The 15,278-nt window shown below is 40.0% G+C and overlaps 1 protein-coding gene across 1 annotated transcript; it reads left to right on the top strand.

Moving 5' to 3' along the window:
* Positions 1-2,073: 2,073 nt before the first annotated feature.
* On the top strand, positions 2,074-14,994 carry LOC123979869 (mucin-2-like). The gene is made up of 9 exons (XM_046063978.1): positions 2,074-2,187; positions 2,532-2,683; positions 5,950-6,090; positions 6,579-6,717; positions 8,773-8,950; positions 9,368-9,509; positions 13,271-13,323; positions 13,434-14,659; positions 14,776-14,994. The coding sequence occupies exons 1-9, from the start codon at positions 2,074-2,076 to the stop codon at positions 14,992-14,994; spliced, it is 2,364 nt and encodes a 787-aa protein (XP_045919934.1).
* The last annotated feature ends 284 nt before the right edge of the window (positions 14,995-15,278 follow it).

The raw sequence follows: 15,278 nt of genomic DNA, 5'->3' as shown, positions 1-15,278 counted from the left end.
TGTTATGGTTTATGGTTGGATTTCAAACAACGATGAAACTTCATATCGGGAGGAAATTCATAAGCCTGTAGAGTGGTGCTTAGAGCACAACCTACTGCTCAGCGTCAGCAAAATCAAAGAGCTGATCGTTGATTTTAGGAAAAAGGAGATAAAGACATACACTCCTGTCTACATCAGTGGTGCTGAGGTGGAGCAGGTGAATAGTTTCAGGTTCCTGGGAATCAGCATCTCAGAGAACCTGACATGGTCATCTCACATCTCCACACTGGTGAAGAAAGCTCAGAAAAGACTGTATTTCTTGAGGCCAAATTCCCATGCCAAATTCTTGACAGCTTTTACAGAGGAGCAAAAGTAAGCCTCCTGTCTGAAAACATCATTAACTAGCATGGGATGTGCACGGCCCAGGACCAGAGGGCTCTGCAGCGGGGGATTAAAACTGCTTAGAAGATTATTGGTACCCATCTCCCGAGCATCAGTGATATCGGTGAGGTGAGGTGCCTACGCAGAGCCCAAAGGATACTAAAGGACCCAGCCATAGCCTGTTCATCCTGCTGACTTCTGGGAAGAGAAATAGAAGTTTCTGCTGCAGCACCACCAGAGGGCAGAGCAGCTTTCCCCCACAAGCCATCAGACTCTTAAACTCTAATTCATCCTCAGCACTGCTCCATTAATTATAGTTATTATATATTTCAGGTTACCATTTTTATAATTGCTTTGGTAGTAATGTATATTGTCTGCCATGTAGCAGAAGGGAGTTACAAGTTCAATTTCACTCTTTAATTTGTTATATTGTGACAATAAACCTATACTATACTTTTATTAATAAATTATTTTATGCAAATGCAAATTTACCTATAAAGCAGACCCATTCTAATCGTAAATTAATTTTCATCGTAAAGAAAAGCATCGTAAAGGATGAACATAAAAAAAATATTATTTATGTTACTATTGTTGTAAAGGATTTGTTTAAATATTTGTTACTTTATTTTATTAATTGTCAAATCTTTATGAATGTAATGTTTCCTTTGAGATGTGTTCACTTTTTCATAATTTGCTTGTCACATTTTGCTCAGTGTTGTATTACATAATGAAAAAACATTTTAAAAATGTCAAATGTTGGACTTGGCTAAAAAAGTTTTGATTAAAAAACATCTTCCTTTGCTCTTTGTTTTATAAAAGAATTATACACATCAACACCAAAATAATGATATCATGATATTCAACAAGGTCAATTTTGTCCTAAAAGAAAGCAATATTTTTAATTTCTTTTTTATTAACAGCATAGCTTTTATTTTATCCTTGTGAGAATGAGAACTAATTTTCAACTGAGAGACCAAAGTACATGAAAAGATCTGTAACTGTGTATTTAAAAAATAAAATTATATTTTATAAATAGGAAGGTGGAGCTGCTGCCAAAAGACTGTTTTATAAACAGTCTATGGTGTATACACATATTTACAGCACTTCTGGTATAAATACTAAATGGGGAGGCAGAGTCTTGCAGCAATTTTCCTTTTTATCACATCACTTAATTCTTTTTAAGATCAAACAACACCTGTCTGACACCAAATGAAAAAAGAAAACCATCCTCATTCTCACGTGTAAAATTCACAGCAAGGACATCTTAATGATACTTTTTAATTCAAAGTGATTCATAGTGAAACCATCAAATCTATCACAGACAGGTAGGTGGAACTGCTGCTGCAAAAGTCAACGTGACAAATTACACACCAATACGCACATAAACACTGAGTAAAAACCACAAGTTTGGCTTTAAAATTACAGATTTCTTTCCATTTATTTTTATTATTGACTCCTGCAAATGACCGCTGGTGTGTAACACTTGGCACCATTCCTGACAACAAGTGGTCATAATCATCAGCAACAAAAAACCTCTCCTCATAACCGGCCATTTCCTGGTCTATTGTTTTATTTTGAGGTAAACAGTCTTCCATTTGGAAAAAAGCCAAATATAGAAAGGGAGAGAGACAGAACGAGAGTCTGTCTTTGGAGGGAGATGTGTTGGTGTTGGTCTTTGACTTTCTTTGTGTGAAGAGACTAAACACATTCACTATGTTGCTTTCTCTGCTGCTGCTGCTGCTGGTCTGTAGCACCCAGGCAACTAGTTTTTATGGAGCAGTGATGACTTACTACCCAAAAGACACTAACACAGATGGATCTATCATGGTATGTATACTGTTTTGTTCTAATCCAATTTATTCACCTGTATGACAATTTGACAAAAGTCAAAAGTCTGTCTTTAGACTTAAGTCTTTAGAAGTCCTAAGAACAATGCAACAAAAGGAATGCTCTATATATATTTAATATATACTGTACAATAAAAGATTTAACATTTTTCCCTGCACTGCTTGGAGCCTGTACTCTATGATAATAACCCTATTACGCTATCTCAACAAAACAATAGTTTTTACGATGTTTCAATTTGTTAGAACTCTAATAAACTAAACTACTTTTTTAGATCACAGATGTTGTCATTAATGCCATAACATATCTTTACTGTAATACTACAGGTGGACCTTCGCATTGTGGCGAGCTTCAACTCTTGCGCAGCTTTATGTTCAGATTGGCTGAAGAATGTTGACATGGGAAATGGTGGAGAGTGGTGCCAGAAAGAGGGAATCATAATTCAGCAGCAGCCCAGCAACACTCCCTTTCAGCTGTGGTAAGTGCACGATGACAATGTAAAAAAATACATTTCACTGAGGGCCAAAAATGTAATTTTTAAATAATCAGTGAAAGATGAGAAAATTAAAACCTCCTTTTCCAAAAGGTCAATGGTTCAACTAAACTTGTATTTATTTTAACTATAAAACAAAAGGTGAACAAGCTTACAGTGTGATGATTAAGGCAAAGGTCAAAAGACAGATGAGCAGTGCAGCTTAAGGCAAACAAATCCAGATAGGTACAGGCAATGATAAAAGATAGAAAATCCAAAACAGTCTAATCAGGAGCAGTTCGGGAAGTTGAACAGAGGACCTTTTGCTCTCTGGCGGATGGCTGGAGGACTAGACTAAAGTGGAACTGGAGACCTCAGATGGACGGTGTGGGGGCAGAACAGATGGGTGGAGCAGGTCTGAAGTGTGACCAGGAGGCAGGACCAAAGGGCTGAGCAGGTCAAGCCAGCAGGCTCACAACCCTAAAAGTAATTGACTGGAGTACATGTGGATTTCCAACGGTGCCAGAGTAGAGGGTTGGTGGCTAGCAGACTGGGAAGCTGGCTGGTTGTTAGCAGACTGAATGCATAGGGGATAGTAGAGTACGAAAAGTATAACAGTGTCACACTGTCTAGCATTTACTGGGAAACATACATCACAATGGTATGAATGTCACACATATTTTGTTTCCATTACATCTTCATATCTTATCTCGTGACAGAGAGGAAACTTTGAGCTCTTTGCATGTTCAGTGAAATGTTTCAGGATGACAACAAAGTGCGTATCTTTCATCCATTCATAGGGATTTGCCCCTCATTTGCTTATCAGGTGGCCCATTGATCTGGAAATGATTGAGGAAGTTGACACGGTAGAAATATAAAATACGATGGTAAACTATTCCCTATGGCTGCTGAGAAAGCACGGATCAGTGTGCCCCTTTCAGCAGAGGCCTGTGACCCTACTTGTTTGAATCCATGTCTGGGCATCAATTTGTACAGTGGTCACCCCAGTTTCATCAACATTCCATATGTCTCCTGGTCCAAACTCATATTTCTGTTTCACTTTGTCTACATTGTGGAAGAAAACATTTTCTCTGTTGAAGTTACTTGCCCTGGCAAGGCTAGTTTCTCAGCGACAGCATTGTGTTCCTCTTTAGTAAACCTGTAAACCATTCTTTGCTGGCCTTTTCCGTTTGTGCCCACAGAGGTGCCAACTTCAGCTGGTATGCCACAGCACACCAGTAGGCAAATCTTTTAACGTCACTTGGCGACAGATCAAAATAAATGTCAGCTGACCAAGTAATATATTCAACAAGCTGCTTCTACAAATCAGGTGAAAAACTCTTTTGTGGTGTTTTATAATCAAACGTTGTTGTTGTCATGGCTGTCTGACTTTCAGTTTCTTCTCTGGGAATCTTATGACCGTACCAAGTCAGAATATGCTCATTTATGTCAAAATCCTTCGTTGTACTTCTGATTGATTTGCTCTACAACTTCACTTGCCTGACCATCTGTCAGATTGTGTACAAATAAATTACAGGCTTATTATGCTGTCTACTGTGCTTGTTGCCAACATTCATAACACCACACTAAATTAACTGGTAACTGCTGAATTGCTGAAGTAGTGTGTGTGGCTATTAACACACAACATGCCTACTGTATATCCTGACATGCACACACACACCTGCTTCATACAGTGCTGCAGCTATAATATTCTCTTTACAGTATATTTTAATACTATTGCCAGAGCAAATAACTCAATATCACAGTGTTTTTTGAGCATGTTATAGGTGTCTATTTGTATTGTCAAAGTCATTGAGATAACTTGCCCCAAACTGACATGAGTGCTAATTTTAACATAGCACTTCAGCTAAAGTAGCCTATCAAAAGACATGTTATTGTCTCCTCTACTGTCAACAAAATTATTATTTTGCACAGTCACACCTAACTAAGTTGGATTGTATATAATGTAAAGTGCAAATGTTTTTCTTCTGAAGCAAAGAAATGAGAAAACTGTGCTCACCTCAGATTAGAGTGACCTTGACCACATGTGAACAGGAAGTTGACCATAGAACAAGAAGTCACACAAACTGGCTATTTCATTCTTAAGAGGGAGCCTCTAGTGTTGGAGTTATGAACCACGTGACAACTTGCACATGAGACAACTTACCCCGCTCTCCCCTACTAGGCAGCCGATGATAGAGAAGCCTGGTTCATTGAAAACTTCCTTCACTGTGCCCAGGTGGTTGTGCCCCTTGATGGTCTGCACCCTGACGACTTGTCCCTCTGTAAGCAGCTGTGGTGGGCGGCGTGATGCATCATAGTATCGCTTTGAATGAGTATTTTATTCTGGAGAGGGGCAGTGACCTGCTTTGTGTTTTTCTGGGCTGGCTCTAACAGTGCTGAGAGGAAGAGTTGAGCCTGTCTATTGTAACATCAGACATTCTGCAGGTGAGTCCAATGATTTGCCACTGGGAATGTTTCTGATGTTCAACAGATTGAGGAAAACATCAATCCCATCTCTGTGAGATTTTTCCATCATTGGTTTGGCACTGCGGGCTGCCATTTCTGCCAGTCTATTTGACTGTGGCTACTCCGGGCTGCTGGTGATGTGGATGTCCCACTGCTTGCTTTATCTCTCGTTCCCGGTCAAGCACTTTTTTTAGGTTGGCATTGTGTTCTGCAGCATCACGCCCTCCTATGATGATGTCATCCACTGTTACAGACTACAGACTACAAAATTCATGTGGCCAATGACAATTCATAATATAAAAATTATTGAATATAATGCAGTAATCAGTAGCTTGTTTTTTGACCCAAGTTACCTTGTTTTTGGACAAGGCAGATCTCTTTCTTCTATTTACATTGCAGAGCATTTTTTTCCTATTGTGCAAGTAAACCTTTCTCTGTTTATTTTTTATTTAACACCTTTGTTCTGCATACTGTCACGCTTTGACTCGTGCTTGCATTGCCACCAGGATGCGGTGTGCTGGAGGAACTACTGGTTGTATAGTTGGATCCAGTGTCATGGAGTATGTGATGGGAAGTACTCCAAACTCGTCACTGAACACATCTTTGTATTGTGCGTGAATCTGTTTTGTGAAATTGGCATTGTTCTCGGTGCTGTTTGTGTAGTGGTTGTTTAGTTTCCCCAAAATACAAGTGTGTGCACAGACCTGTATTTAGGGGAAAACACCCTTGGATATAATACATAATAGTGCACTTGGGTTCTGTGGAGAACAGTAAAAATGGATTCTCATGAACTTCCACTAAAGGTTGAACGGTGGTCAATGGATAGATAACATTGTAAATGGCATCATATTATCAAGAGCTGTGATTCTGGTGGAGCTGAGGAACCGGTCGGACACCGGCCAGGCCAACAGATCACCCCAGACCACCATACTGCCAGATCTGAGGTAAGCCTTCTCACTGTTTCTTTTTCTATCATTTTGTTAGTAATTATAAAACGAGATTTTCTTGTGTCACATTTGACCTCAAAATATTACCACATTCAGTTCCTTAAATAATCTAAGTACTTGTTGTATGTAACAAGGTAAGATCAAGGTAAGATTAAATGTGTTGTATTTTCATCTGGAAATGTTGGGTTGGGTGTTATGTTTAGTCCATTATCTTCACACACTAACTCCAAACCTGTCATCATTTACATTGTCAGCAGTCCCTTGGTGAAAACATTGAGAAAGCAAGTCAGGTTAAATGCACTCTAATTTAAATAGAATGATAAAATACCTCCAACATTTACTCTGGCACAGATATGTTGGCTAACTCATTCATGCTTTACATGGAAACTAACGCAAGGGGTTGAAAAATGCCAAAATGACCTCTGACACTCTCTGACACTCTCTGACACTCTCTCTCTCTCTCTCTTTCTCTCTCTCTCTCTCAGAGTTCCTTCAAACTGTCAGACAGATTTCAACCTGTTGGCATTTGACCCTGATGGAGATGAAGTTAAATGCAGATATGGAAATACAAGACTCTCAGAGTGTGACCCCTGCACACCACCATCTGTTCTTACCCTCTCATCAGTGAGTCACCAAAGTCCACAGTAACTCATATTTAAATGAAATTAATGGTTCAGAAGTATGTGACGAAGTAGGAGACCATACACAGCCTGTAAATTAATTAAGTTAATTAAGAAAGTATTACAATAAGGTGTGTCTGTGAGCAGGTTAGTATGTATGACATGTGTGAGTGGTGAGGAGCAGGGGCGTTTCGAGGCATTTCCCAGCCCAATTAAGTCTATCAAGCAGTAAATGACCCTGCCTATGAATCATGGCGCTACATTTTAATTACTAAATATCAAATGCCATTTAAATATATTTATTATGATTTTTCTAATTACTAATGATAATAATTAACACTGGGCGGCACCGTGATGCGGTGGTTAGCACTGTCGCCTCGTGGGTTCAAACCCCGGTTGCCCCGGCCTTTCTGTGTGGAGTTTGCATGTTCGCCACGTGTCTGCGTGGGTTCTCTCCGGAGAATAAAATCTGGACACAGAGCCCATCTGGGACTGTACTCGATGAGACCAGCACAATGCTCTTCATCAGAGGTAGAAAACCGAAACTGAAAACAGAAATCCACACAAATGTAAACTTCAGCGCCTCCAATAAAGTACAGCTCAAGGCCACTTAGGAGGGAAACATCCTGGAGCAGAGATAAAGTCAAACAGAGCAAAGGTCTCGAGGGGGACAGCAACAGGTGTCTGTGTCACAGTCAGCTGTGTCATGTTATTCTCTCACTACTTTGAGGCGGACTGGTAACCATTTCTGTAGCAAATACATTGACTAGACACTGATTGACAACATTTATATAAATGTTTTGATTCCAACTTTAAATGCAGGCAGCCTGAGTAACAGTGGGGGGTTACGTTATGTAAACTTCAAACAAAATGTAGAAATATTATTACGAGTAGCCTCCGCTCCTTGAAGAACTGCAAGACAGGCTGCGTTATAAAGATTATTGCATAGCGGGCATGTTTGGACTATTTGTAGTAGCTTGTTTCTTAATTCACCTTTTTAATTATACTTCATTCTCCCTTATTTAAGTGTCACTCACTTATTGAATCTGCCTCCTTCAGTTCTCTTAACACTCAAAGACCTAACATACCTCTGTTGCAAACACATCAGTGTGCCCCGCTTATTTTCTCTTTCTGTCTCTCCTTCCCTGTATGTCTGCTCCGGTGACTTTCTCGATCAATAGTAGGTTACGTTATATAAAGTCACTGGGGGAAAAAACAAACTTGTCTTCTGGACATTTCTTTCCGCGGTTCCATTCACAGCAACAGCTGTGCCACATGTTGAGGAGGTGTGTTGACGACGTAGCCTATCAAAACAAAACCAACGTGACTGGTGTGTTCAGTGTCACTTTACCTGGTCCGCTCTTGTGAAATATCCACAGTGTCGCGACTTGTAACGTAATCACCGTGTTTCTCTGATGCTACAATGTGTCTCCTAACCCGGCGGACCGCCAAAATAAAGTGCACTGTATGTGTGGGAAACACTGACTGAACCGTTGGTTTTCTTTTTACAAGCCAGGTCTTTGGCAGTGTCGACCGGCACTTTGTCTCCCTCCATGTTGTTAGAGAGTTTGTGAGTAGACTGCTTAGACAGTATATTACTGGACAAAGCCACGCAATTTTGAATGTAGAGCAGTGAAGCCAGTTTTGGACCAGTAAAATACTACAGCAGCATAAGCCCTCCATGCAGGCTTTGGTCGGCTTCACTGGTTCAACTGTGGCTTACCTCCTTGGTAGACAGCTGCGTGCAGATGCAGAGGGAGGGGTGGGGCTGTGTGGTGAGGGAGAGACACGAGCAAACGCTGGCAGGAAACATAAAAAAATTAACTCAACATCAAACTATATCGGTATAAACGTTATTGTCTAATTTTATATCTCTTTTGAAATTATTCCCGTATACCTTATTATACCAATATACCGGCCAGCGCTAAGCTCCACCCATCAACTTCCTGGAATGAAGAAGAAAAAACAAGATGATAGGGCCAACCCTGATGCCATCACATAATCATCTTGTGCTTTATATACAGTATGTGACCTCTTGTCCCTTTTTGTCCTCTTGCAGTCTTGTACTTTGTCATTCAGCCCCACCAATACCAGTAATCAAGGTCTATACGCCGTACAGCTGGTTATGGAGGACTTTCCCACGCAGAATATCACCCTGACTCCAACTCTCGGGGTGCAGACGACAATAACTACCAACAGCGCTATAAGCAAACTACCTGTTCAGTTTGTTTTTAATGGTAAGACCTTGTTTTGGCTGTGTGCCATTGTTTAGCTGTGCTGAAGTTAGAAATAATCTCATAAGTTTCAGTAGAATCAGTTTAGTAACATGTATATTATCAAATTTGTTTGTCAACAGTTATAATCTTAGGAGGTCTCACCAAAACTAGATAAATATGTATATAATTGACAAGGTAATGACAATTTTCTTGTTTAATATGCTGATGTTTAGAAGGTACCCATGTTTCACATACGTATTAGCTTTCTATCGTAACATTTTCTATTTTTCCAAAACTTTATGGCAATTCAACAGTTGCTGAGATATTGTAGTCTGGACTAAAGTGGTGCAGAGACTGATGGATGGAGGGACCAATCGCTATTGCCATCCTGAGAAAACGTCTGTATGAATAAAATTTTTTCTTTTCTTATTGTTCCAGTGGACGCTGCGGTGCCATCCTGCACAGAGGGACTATATTTGCCCAAGTTTCTGCATCCATCCCCAGCCAACAGAGCTCAGCTGTATACCCCCATCAATCAGGCTCTAGAAATCAGCATCAATGCAACAGCAAACATCTCCACGTAAGTCAAAAATAAACACTCATTTAAAAGAAGGTAGTTATACCGCAGATGAATGATGGCCTGCGAAACTTTCTCTGGTAAGATAAGAAATACTGATCCACACAAGGAAATCAGGCATACAAATGTTTTTCATTTGCCATGGTTTTCAGGTCCACAAAGACTCTTGTGTTGTGTAACAGGTTTGGCAAGAGTGCAACAAGTGTACAGAACCAACTGTATAGTGCATTAGTATACACACACTGTAGGTATAGACAGCAGAGTGCATTCAAAGCCAGGCTTAGAGTTTTAAAGGTTCAGTGTGTAAGATCTGAGGTTGCGAATTGCAACAAACTGTCTAGTTTACCACTCCACCGCCCCCCATTTCAAAGAGCGTAGGATAGCTATGGTAGTTGACACAGGACAAAAGGTGTCGTCTTCTGAGACAGCAGAGGGTAGCCAGTCAAGAAATTAGGTTTCTTTAGGTAGATATATTTAGAAATTATATTTGCTTTATTATTCAGTAAAACCATATGTTATTGCAACTTGGCCACTGACAGATAACATTGAAGATGTAAGCCAAGTGTGTAACATTGTGTCTGCACCACAGTCCATTATAAACCACATAACAGATAAAGTTTACAAAGGAATTTTACAACATTCATTCTCTCTGTGATCATGGATCCTCACCAAAACTGCCGTAATACTCACATAATCACTTCCTCTTTACTGGTTTTGCCTGCAAAATAAAAGTGCAAGAATGTTTTTTGCAGCAATGCTGTTAGGATTTTGGATTTCTATTCATGTTTTTTCCTGTTTTAGACCGTTATGTTGGGTTTTGTTTTTGTGTTCTTGTTCTTACTGTTTCCTGTCTTGTTTGGTTTTGATCTGTGCATGCATTTCATTCTGTTATTATCTGGTGTTTATTTCATGCTTGGTTGCATTCTGCCTGTCTGCTCTGTATAGTTTAGTTCTCCACAAGTTTTGTTTATTGGTCAGTTCTGTAACTGTTATTTGGTCTGTTGTGTTTTGGTTTTCAGTCCTGTCTGTTGTCTTGATATCAGTCTGTTCAGTGTTTCTTGTTTCAGTCTGTTTACGTGGTTTAGGGTTTTTATTCCTCTGTTCTGCTTTGTTATGTTTATTGTTGCATGTTCAGCCCTGTTCAGTTTTTCTGTTTAATCTTGCCTTGGCCCATTATGTGTTTCACTCCCTGCCACTGTGTTCTAATTCACTGTTCTTGTTTAGGTTTTGTCTGTTATGCATGTGTTCTGTGATATTGTGTTACTTCTGTCCTGGTCTGTTGTTGCATGCTTTACTTCCTGGTTAATTTTGTAGTAGTCAGTGTCTGTTGTCTTGTTCCCGTTTCTGATTAGTCCCTCATGTCTTTTACCTGTTGACTCCCTCCCTGCTCATTAGCCCTAGTACTTAATGCCTGTATTCTGTTCAGTCTTTGTCGGTTTATTGTAGCTTGTTGATGCTCTGTCACCGGTGTTTGTCTATGCTTCGTGTTCCTGTCTTCCTAGCCTTTTTGTGGATTATTGTTTTATATCGCTTTCCTTGGATTTGTCTTGTACTTAGCCACTGCTTGCAAGTGTACTTGTTTTTGGTTATAATAAACTTTGACCTGAACCTGCTCTGCTCTGGCATTCTGTGTTGGGGTCCTCATCCTCCTGAGCTCTGAAAAATGCTTTCTTTCAAGTTGATTTGAGAGCTTTTACTTTGAAATCTTCTGAACGACATTTAAAAGAGTCTGTAGCCTGCTTGACACACCTCTGAAAGAGCCGTCAGAAAATGTGATTCCCCTAAATGTCCTCTGACTGGAGACACTGGGGAAATGTCTGTAGGATATTATTTGGATCAAACGCCGAAAAACACACACATTATGTAAGGTCTTTATTCGCCACTGAAAACTGTTGAGTCAAAAGAAGCTTATAGGACTCATCAAAAATCATCCTGCAGCTGTCAATGAAGAAAACAACATTAAAAAGGAGGAGGGAACACCCCAGCAGGAGAATTTGAATCATGGTGTCATGGAAAATTTGCTACATTTGTGACTGGGGAGGTTTTTGGAAATGCTTTTTTAACTTACCAAGCCTTTTATTCTTCTGTTTTTTAAAGGATTTCTGAGCTGCTGTTCAGTGGGCCGAAGAACACAAACCAGACTACATTAGGAGATGGACAGTACATCCTGAGCTGGACGCCATCTGAAAACCAAGATGGAGAAAGCCACCCCATCTGTTTTGTTGTCCAGGCACTTTTCAAGTCAGTCACATTTTCTATAAACATTACCTTAGAGCAATGTATATGGAAAAACTGTAGCAATACCTTAAATTAAAAACTATGAACTGTGTTATTATGACAAAGGTCTTTCAGTAATATGCATATATCCAGTTATAATATAGTTATTATAATAAGTATAATAACAGAAAGAAAGGAGTTCTGGAAATAGTTTCCTAAATGAGAATGGGAAACGTTATTGTTTAAATTTTTACCATTTTAAAATCCACTCTGTACTCTTAATGCAGTATGACGCTACAGCCAGGAGCTGCTTAGCTTAGCATAGAGTAGAGATTTGAAACAGCAAACCTTACTGTATCCACAGGTTTAAAAATATCCACCTTTCAGAAACTTTAGTCAAATTCTTATCTGTAAGAAAGAAAATATGCATATTTCCCTAAATGATGCCTAACCGGGGATATCATAGCATCAGCATCTTAAGTGAGAACACAATGCTGTAATCCTGTCCACAAATGTATCGACCTGCTATCCCATAGTGTCAGTGGTCTTTGCTTATATTTGTCATGTTTAACTCACCTGAGCAGCCTATGGGCTGGATGTTTAGATGCTAATGTCTTAACTAGCATAGTAGAGGCGTGAGGATACATACATAATATTTTAATTGGAGACAGTCAGCCTGTACACATACAAAACTCAAGAAAACTAGCTTATGTAATAGCCTTGAGCCAGCTGCTGTAACCCTGACAGGGAAAGAGAATGAGGCAAAGTGCTATATTTAAGGACTGTACTTCTAGGCCCGCAAGTGACCTCGAGTGTGACTTGTGTTTGACCCTCACAATGTATGTTTTATGTGAGACAATTACATGTGCGTGCTGATGGGAAGAAAATCCTCCTTGAGCAAGATGGACTGAAATCTAAAAAAAAATATTTGTAAATAAGCTACTGTTTTTCAAAATTTGAGAAAGGAGAAGCTATTAACAAGAAAATTTAATTTAAAAATTGGTGAATAAAAGATGGCATTACAGAACAAACATAAAACAAAAACTCTGCAGTGGACTGGAAAGTTGTTCCTCTTTCAGATTTACAGCTTACAGTCCTGATTCTCAAAAAATGAGTTGTTTATATCCTCCAGGTATGTGGGCGTGTCCTTTTTCTTCCACATGGCTTAGGTCCATAGTCATTGGTCATTTGGTTAGCTTCTTCGTCACCCAATTAGGAAGGGTGTACCTTACTGTTCTTTGTTACTTTTGGTCAAACAAGAGAGCGCCGATCCCAACTAGTCATACAGCACAACAGGGGTTGTTTCCAAAACGGTCGACACCCAATCTTAGATGTCTATGAAAAAGTTAAACAAAAGAATCCTTCTGGCACTTACAGAGGAGATCATTACAAAGAGGAGATGAACAATGGTTTAATTAAGTTTTAATGCAATTTGTCTGGCCTAAAACCACCCAGTATTACATTTGAAAAAACACTAAAATACATTTGGTAAAAACTTTGTTGTAAAAACCTAAACTCTACACTACCATGTTTATTTATTTCAACAGTTTAGTCAAGTATCACTCAGAGCTACGGTGTGTCATTGTCAGTGTTGGAAACAGTGAGTATGGTTCTACTTCTTCCTTGGTTTTTTCATGTTTTAAAACCTACTTGTGATTTCCTGGATTATGAAGTTCACTTGCAATCTTTTATATTCACTTCTGTTTGCAGACCCAACAACTACACCAGTACCTACAACATCCATGCTTACACAAACTACAACTACCGCACAAACTACAGCTACTATTTCCTCCTCAACTACCCCACTAACCACCACCTCACCAGTTACAACAACCGCACCAACTACAGCCATCACTACATCAACTACTACAATCATCACTACACAAGCCACACAAAGCATAACCACCATTCCTTCAACACAAACTACAACCACAAGTGCTTCAGCAACTACCCCATCAACTACACTTATCACAACAATAACGACACAAAGCACAACCACCATTCCCTCAACAACTACCCAACTAACCACAGCAACCACCACCACACCAATTACAACCACACAAACTACAGCCAACATTGTATCATTAACAACAACTACCCCACCAACTACTACAACCATTCCCCCAACAACTATCCCAGCAACTACAACCATAACTACACCAACCACAACAACCACACAAACAACCACTATTGCTTCAACAATTACCCCACCAACCACAGTCACCACTACAACAACCACACAAAGTACCACCACCGTTCCCTCAACAACTACCCAACTACCCGCAGCAACCACCACCACACCAATTACAACAACTGCACAAACTACAACTAACATAGTATCAACAACAACCCCATCAACTACAGCCAGCGTTACACCAACTACAACTACCACACAAACTACAACCACCATTCCCTTAACGACTACAGCCATTACTACACCAACTGCAACAACCACACAAACTAGTACAACCATTCCCTCAATGACTACAACCATCACTACACAAACCACGCAAAGCATAACCACCATTCCTTCAACATCTACCCCACTAACCACAACAGCCACTACGACAACAACACAAACTACAACCACCACTGCTTCAACAACCTCCATGCCAACTACAACCACCACCACAACCACAGAAAGCACAATCACCATTCCCTCAACTACCCAACTAACCACAGTAACCGCCACCACACCAATTTCAACAACCGCACAAACTACAACTAATATTGTATCAACAACAACCCCATCAACTACAACCACCACCACAACAACAACGCAAACACCCACTATTAGTTCAACAACTACCCCACTAACTACAGCCACCACTACAACCATACAAAGCACAACCACCATTCCCTCAACAACTATCCAACTAACCACATTAACCACAACAACACCAATTACAACAACCACACAAACTGCAACTAACATTGTATCAACAACAACCCCACCAACTACACCAATTACTACACCAACTGCAACAACCACACAAACTAGTACAACCATTCCCTCAATGACTACAACCATCACTACACAAACCACGCAAAGCATAACCACCATTCCTTCAACATCTACCCCACTAACCACAACAGCCACTACGACAACAACACAAACCACAACCATCACTGCTTCAACAACTACCCTGCCAACTACAACCACCACCACAACAACCACAGAAAGCACAACCACCTTTCCCTCAACAACTACCCAACTAACCACAGTAACCGCCACCACACCAATTTCAACAACCGCACAAACTACAACTAACATTGTATCATCAACAACCCCACCAACTACACCAATCACTACACCAACTCCAACTACCACACAAACTACTTCAACCATTCCCTCAATGACTACAACTATCACTACACCAACTACAACACAAACTACAACCACCACTGCTTCAACAACCTCCATGCCAACTACAACCACCACCACAACAACCACAGAAAGCACAACCACCATTCCCTCAACAACTACCCAACTAACCACAGTAACCGCCACCACACCAATTTCAACAACCGCACAAACTACAACTAATATTGTAT

This window comes from Micropterus dolomieu, linkage group LG12 (assembly GCF_021292245.1).
Source record: "Micropterus dolomieu isolate WLL.071019.BEF.003 ecotype Adirondacks linkage group LG12, ASM2129224v1, whole genome shotgun sequence".
NCBI lineage: Eukaryota > Metazoa > Chordata > Actinopteri > Centrarchiformes > Centrarchidae > Micropterus > Micropterus dolomieu.
This window is presented reverse-complemented; position numbering and strand designations above follow the sequence as displayed.

What these genes read in the sequence shown, in the direction of transcription:
- LOC123979869 (XM_046063978.1), top strand. Translation starts at nt 2,074, where the DNA reads ATGTTGCTTTCTCTGCTGCTGCTGCTGCTGGTCTGTAGCACCCAGGCA. An exon ending in ACACAGATGGATCTATCATG is followed by an intron (nt 2,188 to 2,531) that starts GTATGTATACTG and finishes GTAATACTACAG; the next exon opens with GTGGACCTTCGCATTGTGGC. An exon ending in GCAACAGCAAACATCTCCAC is followed by an intron (nt 9,510 to 13,270) that starts GTAAGTCAAAAA and finishes TTATTTCAACAG; the next exon opens with TTTAGTCAAGTATCACTCAG.